The sequence below is a fragment of the Amblyraja radiata genome, chromosome 28, assembly GCF_010909765.2.
Source record: "Amblyraja radiata isolate CabotCenter1 chromosome 28, sAmbRad1.1.pri, whole genome shotgun sequence".
NCBI lineage: Eukaryota > Metazoa > Chordata > Chondrichthyes > Rajiformes > Rajidae > Amblyraja > Amblyraja radiata.
This window is the reverse complement of record NC_045983.1, coordinates 12,948,455-12,964,674: the sequence shown is the minus strand read 5'-3', so window position 1 is coordinate 12,964,674 and position 16,220 is coordinate 12,948,455. Positions and strand designations below refer to the sequence as shown.

Genomic DNA, 16,220 nt, shown 5'->3' with positions numbered 1-16,220 from the left:
CTTACCAATAAACGATCCAAAATCCTCCCATGTAAGTTGTGCCCAGCAAAAATAACTGTACAAACCTGTGTAAGTTGGATCTGCATTCCCTGTCGCTAAGGGAAAAGATTCTTGCAAATATAAAAAATATATAAGGATTGTTGTATTGGTTTATTATTATCATGTGTCCAAGACAGAGTGATAAATCTTGGTTTGTGTGCAATTTAGTCAAATTATATCATAGATAGACACAAAATGCTGAAGTAACTCAGTGGGACAAGCAGCATCCCTGGAAGGAATGGGCGACGTTTCGGGTCAAGACTCTTCTTCAGACTGAGAGTCAGGGGAGAGGGAGACACAGAAATATGGAAGGGAAAGGTGTGAAAACGAAAGATTAAAGGGAACGAAGATGAAGGAAAATGTAGAATAGATCATTGTTAGCTATGGGAATGTGACAACGAGTTTGCTTGTACTTGTTATCTCAACTAGAATGATGAGGAAGGCTTGAGTATGATGCCAGTGGATAATTTGTGCTTGTAGAGCTTTATTCAGCAGTTAAAATAGTAACTTTTTTTTAGCTAGAGTAAATGAATAGTTTGTGCTTGTTGAGCTTGGCATGACTTCATTAACCTACAAACGCTACTTCCCCACCAGCCCATGGATTGAAAATTGCTGGTTTGACAGCATGCACACTGTGCTTCCATTCACTTCCTCTGCACTTCTATTTTTTTTTACCTGACGAAAGGATTCAGGTTTGTTTGTGACCTTCCAGTGGATTATCATGATGTACTTCTTTTATCTTCGCACTGAAATAATAGCTCTCCTTGTTTTTTATTCCTTCATCTGCATACTGAATTAAAAATTTGCAGAAATTTCTGCAGATAGCGGAGTGCTGAATCTAATTCAGATTCGCTACTTTGAAACTCTAGTCAAGTCAAGAGTAGGTATATGGACACACTGATCTGTTTTGTAGTCAATGCCTACTATGTTCTGTTGTGCTGAAGCAAAGCAAGAATTTCATTGTCCTATCAGGGACACATGACAATAAACTCACTTGAACTTTTATTGTTAAATGTCCCAGATAGAACAATGAAATTTTAACTTGCTGCAACACAACAGAACATGTAAACATAGTACACAACGGGAGAAAAAACTCAGAATGCTATATGTTTAGAGCAGAGATGATGGAAAACTGCCTACTTGACATAATACAGACAAATGGATTAGCATAGATGTGATGGGCCAAAGGGCTTATTGCTGTGCTGTATAACTATGAACTTATAAATGTGGTGTGAATTTTCACCTCCAGTATACATAATATTGCAAATATTTCTTACAAACAAAATTTGGCCTTTCATTATCCTTTGTCTCTCCCAAGATTAACAATAACTGTTTTTTGGACCGTCACTATTCAGGGATCAAAACTTGAACCTATGAATAAAAGTGGAGTCAAATTAATTTTAGGCCAGAGGGTGGAATGATAAATGTAATATCTCCAAGTTTGTGGATGACACAAAGCTGGGTGGGAGAGTAAGACTTGGGAATGCTGAGGCGGTCCTGGTTGATTTGGACAGATTGAGGAGGTGGGCAGGTGTAGCTACAATGTTGATAAATGTGAAATTAACCACTTTGGTGTCAATGAAGGTAAGTCAGGATATCCGACTTTAGAATAGATTGGGAAAAGGAGAGTTTGTCCTCGTCACTGATGATAACCATGTAGGAGCAGCAGGCAAGTAAAACGGCCTTTGTCGTGGGAATATTCAAATACAGGAGATGGATATCTTATTGCAAGTGTATATGGCCTTGATGAAGAAGGGTCTCGACCTGAAACGTCATCCATTCCTTCTCTTCAGAGATGCTGCCTGTCCTGCTGAGTTACTCCTGCTTTTTGTGTCTATCTTTGGCTTTGGTGAAACTACACCTTGAGTATTGTGTGCAGTCTGGTTGTCTTATCTGAGGAAGGATGCTACTGAAGGAGTTCAGCAAAGGTTTACCAAACGGATTTCTCGAATGATTAGACTGACGTATGTGGAGGGGTTAGGTCAATTAGTTTTATATTCACAAGAGTTTCGAAGATTGAGAGGGGATTTCACAGAAATGAACAACATTCTAACTTGACAGATTAGATGCAGGATATTTCCAATAGCCTATAGACTAGGGTGAGGGATCTCAGTCGAAGAATAAGGGCTAAACCATTTAAAACAGATGACATTTCTTATCCTGGAATGCAATGAACACATGAAATTCTCTTTCATGGAAAGCAATTGAAGACAAATCATTAAATATATTCAGGAAGGACATAGATGTGTTCCTTAGGGATAATGGGAGAAAGCTGGAGCAGGTTCAAAGGATTTAAGAATTTATGATCATTTTGAATGGTGGAGCAGGCTCAAAGGATCAAATGGACCACTGCTCTTTTCTATGTTGCAAAGTAACAAGATAAATTTTGGGGCATTAAAAATGTTTCAAAGTAACTAAGTTACAGCTGAACTTACTTAAGATGCATGTGAAATGTATAACCTATCATAAGGATCGGTAGTCTTAAATCTAACACTCTTAAGAAGCCTGGAATTACTTTCCATTGATATTATATGGCTAACAGTTTTTCACTGTTCTATCAAATATCCAGCCTGTGTGGCCAAGACCTAAATAAATTTCCTTTCAAGTTTCATGCTGCTCATTCATTTTAGTTCAAAATTACACATTAATGTGAGGCCACAAAATCCTGAGCGAGACACAGTAGTTTTCACTAGCTTCTGGGGAACACTTTGTGCCATTAACATTTCCATCCCACCCTGTAGGCCAGGTCTCATCTATCAAACCCAGCCTGGAGAGGAAACACCCAGATAAACACACCACAACACTTAAACTTCCAATCACTCGGTGCTTCCGCTTCCAGAGCCTATAATTAGAAGCCCTTCTCTTCCGCCTATTCCCTCTTGACGTAAATGCTTTTTGTGACTTGGCACCTCGTCGGGGCGTGGGCTAGTTTATGGCTGCTGCTGTGTCTGCCTCAGTGTTTACAGACTCGGCTACAACATAAACAGCACTTTCTAATTCTATAACCATGTCTTTCCCTTTCTACATGGATGATCTCAGTTTAGCTTTTCATCCTCTCCTTTCCGCTCAGTGGCTTTTTTTGTCTTAAGTAATTGGTGTGAAAAACGGGAAACAGTAAATTGGAGTGAAGTAAGCTATTGCCCTTTCAGTCAAAATACATTTCCAGTGATTGAATTCAATTAGCTGTTCTTGAACAAGATAAGAATCAGCGGACTTTTTCTTCTGGTGTGACTTCCCCCACTTTTTTGTATTAGATAAGCGAGCTGAACAACAAAGCAGCTATTAACAATCAGACTTATGTCAACCACACCCTTGATGCTGCTGATTTTCAAAGAAAAGATGATTGTAAACAGCATTTCTCTGATGGCACGTGCGGGTTGTTGTGTTAGCAGCTGTGTAAAGGGAGGAGTTTGAAATAAAGCTGCAAGCTTTACAACACGTATCAAAAAGGCCACAGGCATGCTGGGAATCTCTATGCAGAAGTATTTAAAGCAAAATAATGAACAGATGTTTGCTTATTTCGGCATAGGATGAAATTTACCCCTAATGGGATCAATAAATGGTGTTTGCAGGGTTCTGCTCATGAGTTGACACAGAATTCAAGATTCAAGAGAGTTTGTTGTCATGTGTCCCTGATAGGACAATGAAATTCTTGCTTTGCTTCAGCACAACAGAACGTAGTTGGCATGAATACAGAACAGATCAGTGTGTCCATATACCATTATATAAATATATACACACATGAATAAATAAACTGATAAAGTGCAAATAACAGATAATGGGCTATTAATGTTCAGAGTTTTGTCCGAGCCAAGTTTAATAGCCTGATGGCTGTGAGGAAGTAGCTATTCCTGAACCTGGTCGTTGCAGTCTACAGGCTCCTGTACCTTCTACCTGAAGGTAGCAGGGAGATGAGTGTGTGGCCAGGATGGTGTGGGTCCTTGATGATACTGCCAGCCTTTTTGAGGCAGCGACTGCGATAGATCCCCTCGATGGAAGGGAGGTCGGAGCCGATGATGGACTGAGCAATGTTTACTACTTTTTGTAGTCTTTTCCTCTCCAGGGTGCTCAAGTTGCCGAACCAAGCCACGATGCAACTGGTCAGCATGCTCTCTACTGTGCACCTGTAGAAGTTAGAGAGAGTCCTCCTTGACATACCGACTCTCCGTAATCTTCTCAGGAAGTAGAGGCGCTGATGTGCTTTCTTAATAATTGCATCAGTGTTCTCGGACCAGGAAAGATCTTCAGAGATGTGCACGCCCAGGAATTTGAAGCTCTTGATCCTTTTAACCATCGACCCATTGATATAAACAGGACTGTGGGTCCCCATCCTACTCCTTCCAAAGTCCACAATCAGTTCCTTGGTTTTGCTGGTGTTGAGAGCCAGGTTATTGTGCTGACATCATATGGACAGTTGCTCACTCTCTCTTCTATACTCTGACTCATCCCCATCAATGATACGTCCCACAACAGTGGTGTTGTCAGCGAACTTGATGATGGAGTTCGCACTATGACCGGCTACGCAGTCATGAGTATAGAGTGAGTACAGCAGGGGGCTGAGCACGCAGCCTTGAGGTGCTCCCGTGCTGATTGTTATCGAGGCTGACACATTTCCACCAATACGAACAGACTGTGGTCTGTGAATGAGGAAGTCGAGGATCCAATTGCAGAGGGATGCGCAGAGACCCAGTTCTGCGAGTTTGGTAACCAGCTTGGAGGGGATGATTGTATTAAATGCCGAGCTGTAATCAATGAATAACAGCCTGACATATGAGTTTTTGTTGTCCAAGTGGTCCAGAGCGGAGTGGAGGGCCAGCGAGATCGCATCCACTGTTGATCTGTTGTGGCGGTAAGCGAACTGCAGTGGGTCCAGGTTTTTGTCGAGGTAGGAGTTGATTTGCGCTATGATCAACCTCTCAAAGCACTTCATCACCACAGGCCTTAGTGCTACTGGTCGATAGTCATTGAGGCACGTCACCTTACTTTTCTTGGGCACTGGTATAATTGATGCCCTTTTAAAGCAGGTGGGAACCTCAGACCTCAGAAGTGAGAGGTTGAAAATGTCCGCAAAAACTCCAGCCAGTTGGTCCACACAGGTTTTTAGAACACGACCAGGTATACTATCAGGTCCAGGCACTTTTCGAGGGTTCACCCCTCTGAAGGGTTTCCTGACGTCGGCCTCTGTGACTGAGACTGCAATACCATCACAGCGAATGCGGGCTCGGGAAGGCACATCAGTGTTCTCCCTATCAAAGCGTGCGTAAAACGCTTTGAGCTCGTCAGGGAGTGATGTTTCGTTGACATTCGAGTTGCCTCCTGATTTCGCCTTGTAGGAGGTGATAGCATTCAGGTCCCGCCACAGCTGCCGAACATCGGTCTCATCCTCCAGTTTGGAGCAGAAGTCCCTTTTGGCCTTTTTGATGGCCTTACCAAGGTCGTATCTGGACTTCTTGTAGACCACTGTACCATCAGACATGAATGCCTTGTGTCTCTCTTCAGAAGAGTGCGGATCTCAAAGTTCATTCAAGGTTTCTGATTGGGGAAACACTCAGAAGGTTTTTGTAGGGATGCAGTCCTCCACACATTTCTTTATGAAGTTTGTAACGACTGTGGTGTATTCGTTCAAGTCTGTTGCCGAGTCCTTGAACATTGCCCAGTCTACAGACTCCAAACAGTCCTGGAGTAGTACATCCAGGAACTAGAAGCCTTTTGACTGTCTCCACTGCCATGCTGTCGATGAAAACAGGTTCATGGATCCTCGGCTCTCTCTTCCTGAATTCAACAATCCGCTCCCATCTTAGTAACATTGAGAGTAAGATTGCTGTTCTGTTGCCATTTAATCAGATTATCGATCTCCTTACTGTACCCTGATTCATCGTGACCCGTAAATAACGTTGCAATAGTGGTATCATCGGAAAATTTAAAGAGTTGGAGCTGTGTCTCGTTACTCAGTCATAATTAAAGATAGAGTAGAGAAGGGAACTGTGCTCACAGTCTTGAGGTGCTCCTATATTGATGGTCATTGAGGAGCAAGTGTTGTCGCCAATTCAGACTGAGTGTGGTCTGTTGACAAGGAAGTTGAGGATAAGTTTAGAAGGGATAATGGAAATATTAACACATTCTTAAGAAGAACCTAAACAGTGAAGCACTTTTAGGATAGCTCTGTGAATATTGAAACACCTCTGACAATCCCCTGAAACATTTCGGGGGATTTCTAGTAGGTAATGATATATAGATGAGACCTCTACTGTGACTGACACATTTTTAGATGTTATGCATTAAAAATGCTTTGCTTCCACTCTGCCTCGCTGGGCTCTGAGGAGGTTGATGAGGCCAATGTGGGAACGGCAGACTCTGCCACAAGTGAGATGGATGACCAAGGGGGTGGCTTGGGATACTGCACTATTACTTTCATTTACATGGACTGTGCACTTCCAATGGATTTTAGGTTATTAAGGCCTTCCTTAATTTTCCTCCTCCATTTTGAGCAATTATAGTCAAGGTTTCCCATAAATCGGTGGGATATGTTGCATATTTTCAAGAAGGCTTTGAGAACATCCTATAATCATTTCCTCAATCCACTTAGTAATCACTTCCCATGACAGAGGTTAGAATAAAATAACTGTTTTGAGACCCAGGTACAGTAAAATTCTGTTAATGAGTCCCCCGTGGGAGTTTGGTGTTGGTTTTACAGAATTTTTGTTTTTGGAGGGATACTTTTATTAATATCCCAGTAAAATGTTATTTCAGATTTTCACATTCTGCATAGTAGTTTTTAGTGAACCTTGTGAAGTTAAAAATTACTGGAAATTGAGCACTGTTTAGTTTAAAGAAAGTGGGACAGAGAATCCAGTGAGTTTTATCAAGCTGAAATGTAAAACATAAGTGGATCATTGTCTTTCTGACCTTAAGTGTACTGTGCATGTACACATTTGTTGGTAAAGCACATTTGCAGTACTGTATACTGTTCGGGTTGCCCAGCTATTGGAAGGATGTAAATAAAATTGAAAGTGTGCAAAAAAGATTTAAGAGATGCTACTGGATCTGGATGGTTTGATTTATAAGAGAAGGCTTCATAGGTTTGAGTTATAAAGGAAGGCTAGGACTTTTTTCCCTGGACAGTTGGAGGCTTTATAGAGGTTTATTGGATCATGAGGGTCACAGATAAGGTTAATAGTCACAGTCATTTCCACAGAGTAGGGCAGTCTAAAAGCGAGAGGCATTGGTTTAAATTGGTATGAAGCATGATTTATAAGGGAACTGAGAGCAACCTTTTCCACAGAGGTTGGCGTGTACATGGAACAAGCTGTCAGAGGAAGTGGCAGAAGTACATATAATTATGATATTTAAAATACATTTGAGTCAGGCACAGATATGAGAGACCTGATTGGATGGGCAACTTGGTCGGCATGGGCTGTACAACTCTCTGACTCTATAACTTTATCCTCTGGTACCTTTAATGAACTGGTTGATGATGACTTGTCGCTCAGCCTCCCAACATACAAGAATCATCTGTATTTTGCAGATAGACTTCTGAGGTTGTGGGACCTTGGGTCTGGAGTGGAAATATTTGCATTAAAATATTTCCCATTTGTCTTGTAGGTTTTCTCCACTGGCAGGAAGCTTATTGGAGATGAGGTGCAACATTGATGCAGATACTGAGGATGCTGCTGATATATGTCTTTGGAAACCTTTGTCCCAACTTCTAAAACACAGTTGATTACCTAAACAAATTAACTGGTTGAAGATGTTTTTAATTTACTCCAGACCAACCAAAATAATATAATTTTAAGTTGGGAAATGAAAGATCTGGAAAGCTCATAAAGAAAAAACACATATTTCATGATCCCCAATGAATTTCTAAAACTGTTCTTAAAACTAATGAGTTATTGGAGTAGGAGTACACTGTGGAGTGTGACGTGGTGGGAATGACACAGAAGTGAAAGAGGCTTCACTCTCATGTTCATTGGGTGATGACATGAGTGTGATTTGCAGGAAGATGTTGAACGATGGGTGGTAACTCTTTGCAAAGGGATTTTGCAATACCTAACTTTTCCTAACTTGGATTTTGCTCTGATAGTGTGATTTGTTGCTGCCATTTTATCCGCTTAGCCAGCGAGACCCAATTATATGTATTTTTATGACATTATAAGATAATTTCTCTCCCCCCCCCTCCCCTTCCTGGATATTTAAGTACGTCAAACTGATTGGGTTTGCCTTGTGAGGAAAGCTTTCTCTGGTTACCACATTCCATCAGTTGATTGTAGATTCTTCAACAGCTTTTAAAATGGAAAAAAGATACTAAGTACTAGAGTAACTCAGTGGGTCAAGCAGCATCTCCGGGGAACATAGTAGGTGACATTTTAGGTTGGGTCCCTTCTTTGACTGATTGCAGTGTGAATAAGGGAAGTGAATAAGGGTAAGAAGTAAAACCTCACCTATATCCTCCAATTCCACACACAGTTTGCCCCCTTTGGTCCTTAACGACTCCAACTCTTTGGACATGTGTAACAGAGCCCACCGAGTCCACGCTGACCATTGATTACCCTTTCACAATGCTTCTATGTTATCTCACTTTGACATCAACTCCCTACACATTAGGGGCAATTTACAGAGGCCAGTTAACTTGCAGACCTGCATGCCTTTGTGATGTGGGAGGAAACTGGAGCACCCAGAGGAAACCCACATGGTCACAGGTGGTACCTGCAAATTCCACACAAACAGCACCCGTTGTCAAGATTAAATCTGTGTCTCTGGCATAATGAGGCTGCCGCTCTACTGGCTGTGCCACCCAGTTCTATCGTACATCCGTAGAATTCCGAGAATCCTTATTTATATCCTGATTCTTCTCAGATGCCTAAGAAAGTAAATACACTGATGAACTTTCTTGATCACTATGAAGAGAACCGGTTACTTTGCTGGTGATATGGATGCCTAGAAACTTGAAGCACTCAGCCATCTCTACAGTGGCTCCATTGATGAGGATAGGGTTGTGTTCACCCCTTCACCTCCCTACGTCAACAACCAGCTCATTTTTGTCTTGTTGACATTAATGACTAGCTTGTTGTTCTCACCATAGTGTAAGGTTCCCAGACTCATTATTTAACAATGCCCTATTCTTCTGACACCTTTTTGTTGTAAATACAGAAAAGCGGAAATATCTAATTTTCCAAGGCATCCCTGAGATTATAAACATGCCAAAATATGCTTCACTTTCTTTGTAGCAGGAATTAGGAACATTTTCAGAGTGTCATATAGTGTAACACATACTCACTGTGATGCCTATCTATGCTAATCCTATGTGGTTGCATCAGACCTGTAAGCATCTTTATCATTCCTATTCATGTACTTGTACAACTGCCTTTTAAATACTTGGACGGGTACATGGATAGCAAAGGTTTATAGCGATATGGGCCAAATCCAGGTAAATGAGACAAGCTTTGATGGAGCATCTTGGTCAGCATGGATGTTGGACTAAAGGCCCAGTGTCCGTGCTGTATGTCACTGACTCTAACGGTATTTGCCTTCAGCACCTCCTGTGGGAGCTCCTTCTAGATAACCACCGCCTTTCACGGAAAAAAGAAACTTGCCTATCAGATCTCTGTTCAATTTCTTCTCTCGCATAGCAATCCTGTGCCCTCTAGTTCTAGACTCAAATGCACTGGGGGGTGGAAATTCTACTGGGAAGGTGGCACAAACAGGTTCCTATTGAACAAGGTACCTTATAAATCCAATCTTGTTAATGGTATTAAGCATTGGGTATAGTATAAAACAAGCAGTTGATATCATTTTATCCCAGATGAAAGTGTACCCATGAATGTTTATATTTTTTATATGAAATAAATATTGACACCATATTAGCCTTACAGGATTGGAGTGTGCTTACATATGGAGTATTTTTCCAGCAAAACAGCAGAGTTGATTTAAACAGCAGATAATATATTTACTCAGAAAACAGTGTATTTAAACAGTGATATTTTGGTCAAAGGGTGAAAACAGGCCAAAATGGGAACACTGCTAATCGGACAAGCCTGCATGAAAGCCTAAGTGTCACACACTATTTTTGTCATAACTGCTAATTATCATAATTTGAATTTTCAATGAATCTGCAGCTTTAGCATTCAAATGCTGACAGGGCACAACTTTCCTCAAACTGATGCAGCTTGCACCGCCTCCTATTGAAGGTCTGGAGCATTTGTTGATGGTTCAAAGACTGAGGAGAGAATGCACATGTTCTCAAACTTGGTGCTGGAGGTCCAGTGTAAGAGATCCAGAATAAGAGGAATGTTATGTGCCTGGGATAGGATGCCTCATCATTTTTTCCTCTTGCTGCAGATAGTGCTGTACTAGATGAGTCTAATTGCACTTTCCATTTACTCTCCAAATCAAGGGGACCCCATGATCAAGCACTTTGTTTCTCCTGATGGTTCCTGCAAGGTGTGCAGTTGGATGGAATAACTCCCATCTTTCCTCCTTTTCGACAAAAGCATGAGAGAATTTGCACAGTAGTTGGCTTAAATATTGCTCCACGGTTTTAACCTTTTTTTAAAATCAGCAATCCAAGTGACGCCAATTCTGTTTGTAAAATTTGCATAAAGAAAAATTAACCTGGCAACTTCAGTTGCTGAATTGCAAGTTCATGGAGTTGTCAGCGTCCAACCAGAAGGTGTGATCTTTGCAGCTAATTTCTTAAATGATGTATTGAACTCTAAGCAACACTCTTCTACCTGCAAGGGATCATTGCTACGAAATGACCCAATGTTGAGAGAATTTCCAAGGGTAGGCAGGGACATGGACAGTCGATTGCAGAACAGTTCTCTCAGGATATATTGTGCTTTACGCAAGAGGTAGGGAGCGAAGAGCATAAGTGCAGTCTGTAAATCGCTGTGCTGCGAACATGGAATTAAGAAACACCATGGTTTAAAAATGTTGATAGATATTTCCAAAGACCACAATTATCACACTCTCTACCCCCACCCACCCCCCCACTTGCCTACCCACTTTCAAGCCCTTTTATGAATTATCATCTTCAATTTCTATGATGGGCGAATTCATGCTCTCAAGTCACTTCTCTAAATATCTTTGCTCCTGTACATCTTTTTTTCTCACTTAAAACCAACTTATTTGATCAAGCATTTATTTATCTGGCTTAATAATTTCTTATGTCCTTGGAACATTGTACTATGTTAAATGCCCCATAAACAACAAGTTATGTCTAATGAGCCGAGGTGGCTATATATCCAGTGCACACCGAATCTGAAGAAGAATTGTTGCCTGTCCATTCCCTCCATTGATGCTGCCTGACCTGCTGAGTTCCTCCAGAGCTTTGTGTTTTGCTCGAAATTCCATCAACTGCAGTTCCTTGTATCTCCACTGTACACTTAAATTCCTTTACCAAGATGGTGTCTTGCACAGGAGGTCAGACTAAACTGATCTTTCACTTCCTATCCCCCAACTCAGAGCATCTGACTGAATTGCAGAAAATCGCCTTGCAAACTTCAGTAAAGAGAATTTATGACCAAAATTAAAGTAGTATCCCAGCAAGTGCATGTTAATTCTCCAGTGGAATGCAGTGACTGGAGGATGACTGAATTATAGCAAGGATGTACTTATAATCAGTTTCATGAAATTGCAAAAGTGGGATCTCAGGTGTGGACGATTACCTAATTCTGGCCAGTGTACTGTCACAGCTTGCAACTTTAGATTCACAGTCAAATCTTTACCTCGCTGATTTACAGGATCATTTTGGTACCATTAATTTAGCATTATAAAACTTTGCTTAAAATGCATCTATGTTATTGATGTAATCCCTTTTTAATAAAATGTTGATGTTAATTTCAGGAATGTTGCTGGTCACCACTGACACACAAGGTCACGACTTTCATGTATTTCGAATCCTGACGCACCCGTGCTCATCCTCTCAGAGTGCTGTTCATCATTTATATACTCTACATCGCGGAGAAACAGAGGCTAAGGTACAATACGAGTTTAAATGTTGATACTACTCACTGGATAAGCTGCAAAACAAATTGTTTGACAGAATGACTTGTATCTGATTTCATACAGAACAATGGGAATTGTTTTTCATTGGGAATTGAAATCCATGCAAATATTTACATGTGCTTGTGGCCAAATACAGAAATGGATACAGAATATAGAACGTGAGCTGCTACTGGGGAGTATGGGGGCATTCCTTGATGGACAGAAATTCAATTCCCACTTGGAAGGCACAGATCTCCTTCCAACCTTCAGTCTCAGAAACTATGATATAAAGTGACGGCTGGTCAGAGATGATTACATATCGGGTGTAGTGCAGGCTGGAGTGTATTACAGATACTGAGAGGTTGAGCTGACATTAGAAGCCACAAAGCTGAAGTCTGTGTAGCTTATCAATGACTTCTAAAGAGCCCCTGGTGCACTGTTTTACTTTTGGTATTCCATATAGTACATGCAAACGTAACTTGCTTTTTGCCACTTTCTCCCTTTTTTCACCCGAGTTGTCCTTCTTATCCGTGGACATCTGACAAGATCGAAGGTTTTGGAACACAGTATTTGTGAAATCTACACTAACAATTTGTACAGAACAGTACAAATGCAGTTCTTCATCTGTTGGTCCGATGCTATGGAAATTATTCACAACATACGTGGACAGATTCCACAGTAGCAATAGCCTCAGGGTATTAGAGGGCACAGGTAGTCTATCTTATCAGTGACAGGCAGCCAGGTTTGTGTTCTGAACCCATTTTCATTTTGATCATCTTACACAAACATTAAAAGGCCTGAAACCCATGTTTATCTCTGCACTGAACAAATAATTTGAATGATAACACTGGGCTGCTGACGGCAGGGACGTGGCTTTATCTACGTGGCTGCCTGACCCTGCTTGTTCTAACTCACAAACTGTTGTTATAAATTGACCTTTGTCTCTGAATGAATGTGGTGATTAAGAAAAAATGTACAGCCAATTTAGGAGGCCGAGGGTTTCTTCAGAACTTCAAAATTGTCCACCGTCTGTGTGAAGAAAGATACCCTTATGTTTATTTGGTGGATTTTGCAACGTCAGAATATATCAAAGCATCTTATGGCCGATGACATAGTTTTGATGTGTTGCACTGTTAGAAATTTGAAACTTTGATTACCGTCCCTGAAGCCCTATCTTTGCTTGCAGAGCAGAGAGTCAAGGGGGAGAAGAGGAGTTCCTTTATTCAGTGATCTTTTATTCTATGATCATACTGAACCATGTAAGATTCTGAGCAGGCATGACAGATTAGAATTTGAGATGTTACCACAAGTGAGCTCAGAAACTGTTTATTCTCCATGATAGTGAAAGGCCTGGATAGAGTGGATGTGGAGAGGATGTTTCCACTAGAGGAAGAGTCTCGGACGATAGCCTCAGAATCCAAGGACGTACATTTAGAAAGGACTTGAGGAGGAATTTCTTTCGTCAGAGAGTGGTGAATCTGTGGAATTCATTGCCACAGATGGCTGTGGATTCCAAGTCAATGAATAATTTAAGGTGGCGATTGACAGATTCTTGATTAGTGTGAGTATCACAGGTTACGGGGAGAAGGCAGGATAATGGGGTTGAGAAGGAAAGATAGATCAGTCATGATTGAATGGCGGAGTAGACTTGATAGACCGAATGGCCTAATTCTGCGCCTATAACTTATGATTGTCAGACGATGACCAGACCACCGATGTGCTGCAGATGAATTCCAGTTTTTTCAATTTACCTTGCTGCGACACTGACCCCTTTCTCAAACCTCTTGCCATGAAGATGAACATACTGAAGAAGAGTTTTGACCTGAAACGTCACCCATTTCTTCTCTCCAGGGATGCTCCCCGGTCCCGCTGAGTTACTCCAGTTTTTTGTGTCTATCTTCGGTTTAAACCAGCATCTGCAGTTCCTTCCATCAGACTATACCTTTTACCTTCTTATGGCTTGCAGCACCTGCATTGTTTTCAGTATCTGATGAACAAAGAGACACAGAATCCTTTGTACATTTATCTTTCCTAATCTATCACCATTTGTAATACTCTATCTTTCCACTTTTCCACCAAAGTTGATAACTTCATATTTATACTTCATATCATACTTATATGTACATGTGATACTGCATTTAACAACAGTACAACTTCCAACTCTCTCACTTCAGAACTTCCTTCTTAAGTCCTGGTGTTTGACATCTTCTTTTCCTCCTCCCTTTATTAGTTGAGGCATAGAGTCAAAGCACTGGGAAACATCGGTGAGGCTGCATATAAAATATTGTGTACAGATTTTGTTTGTGCAGTATAAAAATGAAATGGAGAGAAGGTGCAGAGGAGATTCACGAGAATGTTGCCTTGGATAGAGTGTATTAATTATGAAGAAAGACTAGGGAGACTGAGTTTGTAACTAGACTGGCTGGAGTGCATAAGGTTAGGATAAAGACTAAGAGGTTTAGAGGGGTTTAAAAGGTAGAATTTATTTCACCCAGTTGTAGTTTGGAGTGTACTCCTCGAAAGGGTGGTGGATGAACAACTTTTAAGAAGTATTTAGACCAACTCTTGAATCACCGAAGCATGGAAAGCTATGACCATTTGGTGGTAAATGTGCACTTGATGGTTGGCATGGGCAGGATGGATTATACAACCAGTTTCAATGCTATATGACTCCTTGACCATATGGCTGTAAATTAGATCTCATAACTTGGAGAATAAGAATTTAAATCCTCCTGTGGCAGTTTGAAAATCTCTATTTAATCATGTGCTGTTCTTTATGAATCACATGATTGAATGGCATGGCAAAGTCAACTCTCCTTCTGTGGTTGTAATTCATCACTTGTTCTCGAGTAAGGCCAATTATGACATTTAATCTATAGTGTTGCAAAGTGTATGGAAATGGCTGATTAGACCAATCTAGGCTCGAAGGTTCCTTCCACCAGGGTCTTTATCAGGGTTAGCATCAAATAGCATTGCAGAATACTTAACAGTGGGGGCAAGCACACTGCCTTGCTTTATAGCATTGCTGACCAGGAATGGGTCTGAAGACTCTCTGTGTTCTCTACTAGTTCTATACTAGTGGATAATGAGATTTGAATTGCATGTTTCTCTGTGTGCATCTATGCACAAAGGCCTTTTTGTCAATTTTATAATGCACAATTGATGCTGCTAATGTAATATGGAAGCAGGAATATGAACAGTGCAAGCAGAGGAAAGCCTTTTTGATATATAGAACATGAACCACCTATTCTAATGCACACTAACAATGTAGAATTCCTTTCCCAGCAGTGGAGTTTCTGAAGTGTGATGTTGCTGGACAGGAGTTGGTGTGAGTCAGTGAGCAAAGCTAATTTCATAGGGGTTTTGGGCTTGTTCTGATCATAGACTGGTCATAAACTGGTCATAGTGAGGCCAATTACTCTTCTTTCCCACATACAATTGCAGGGATGCTATCTGTTCTGTTCAAATAGAATACAACTCCAATAACTTGCTAACAGCTTGTTCTGGAATTCCAATGACCCAGCATTATGCAATTGTAATGAAATCTGAGATTGGTGATGGTGAAGTTAACACACAATAAATTATTTGGTTTTGGCATGTTCATCATATCTTAACTGAAAATAAGAGCTGAAAACTGTTTATAGATTCAAAGGTTTGGTAAGATGTCTGAAAAGGACTGATAATGAAACAAAAATAGCAACATTATTGGGATGTGATGGATATGTCAGGATTAGTGTGCTAAATTAAGTTCCAGAATAAGCCGATGCACTTTAGATTTCTTAATTTCAGTTCTTCGGCTGCTGTAGAAAATTATTCTTTGCAGTCAGAGACTATTCGTTGGGTGTTATTCAAGTCACAGATCTATCCTCCTATTAGAGGAGGAGGGGGAAACAAGAAAAAAGGGAAGACTTGGGGAAGAATGTACCTAATGCGGGAAAATGATTATAGAAAAAAATATAGTCAATGAAGTAAAATTGTGGAAGAGACTTTTACAGTCACTATAGTACCTGATTGCTCAAAACAGGATAAATATAGACACAAAGTGCTGGAGTAACTCAGCAGGTCGGGCAGTATCTCTAAAGATGTTGCCTGACTCACTGAGTTATTCCAGCACTTTGTGTCTTATTCGGTAGACTAGCATATGCCGCGCCTTGTGTCGAGGATAAATATAGCCTCATTGTTGTCAGGTCTCAATGGAT

At 40.8% G+C, this 16,220-nt stretch overlaps 1 protein-coding gene across 6 annotated transcripts in view; it reads left to right on the top strand.

The window, feature by feature from the left end:
- Nucleotides 1-16,220, top strand: part of bcas3 (BCAS3 microtubule associated cell migration factor) — a 692,691-nt gene that overhangs the window by 235,687 nt on the left and 440,784 nt on the right. For all 6 annotated transcript variants that reach the window (XM_033045811.1, XM_033045815.1, XM_033045814.1 and 3 more), the window contains one exon: nt 11,881-12,014. In XM_033045811.1, the coding sequence (XP_032901702.1) occupies nt 11,881-12,014 (134 nt within the window). The remainder of the gene's footprint in view (nt 1-11,880; nt 12,015-16,220) is intronic.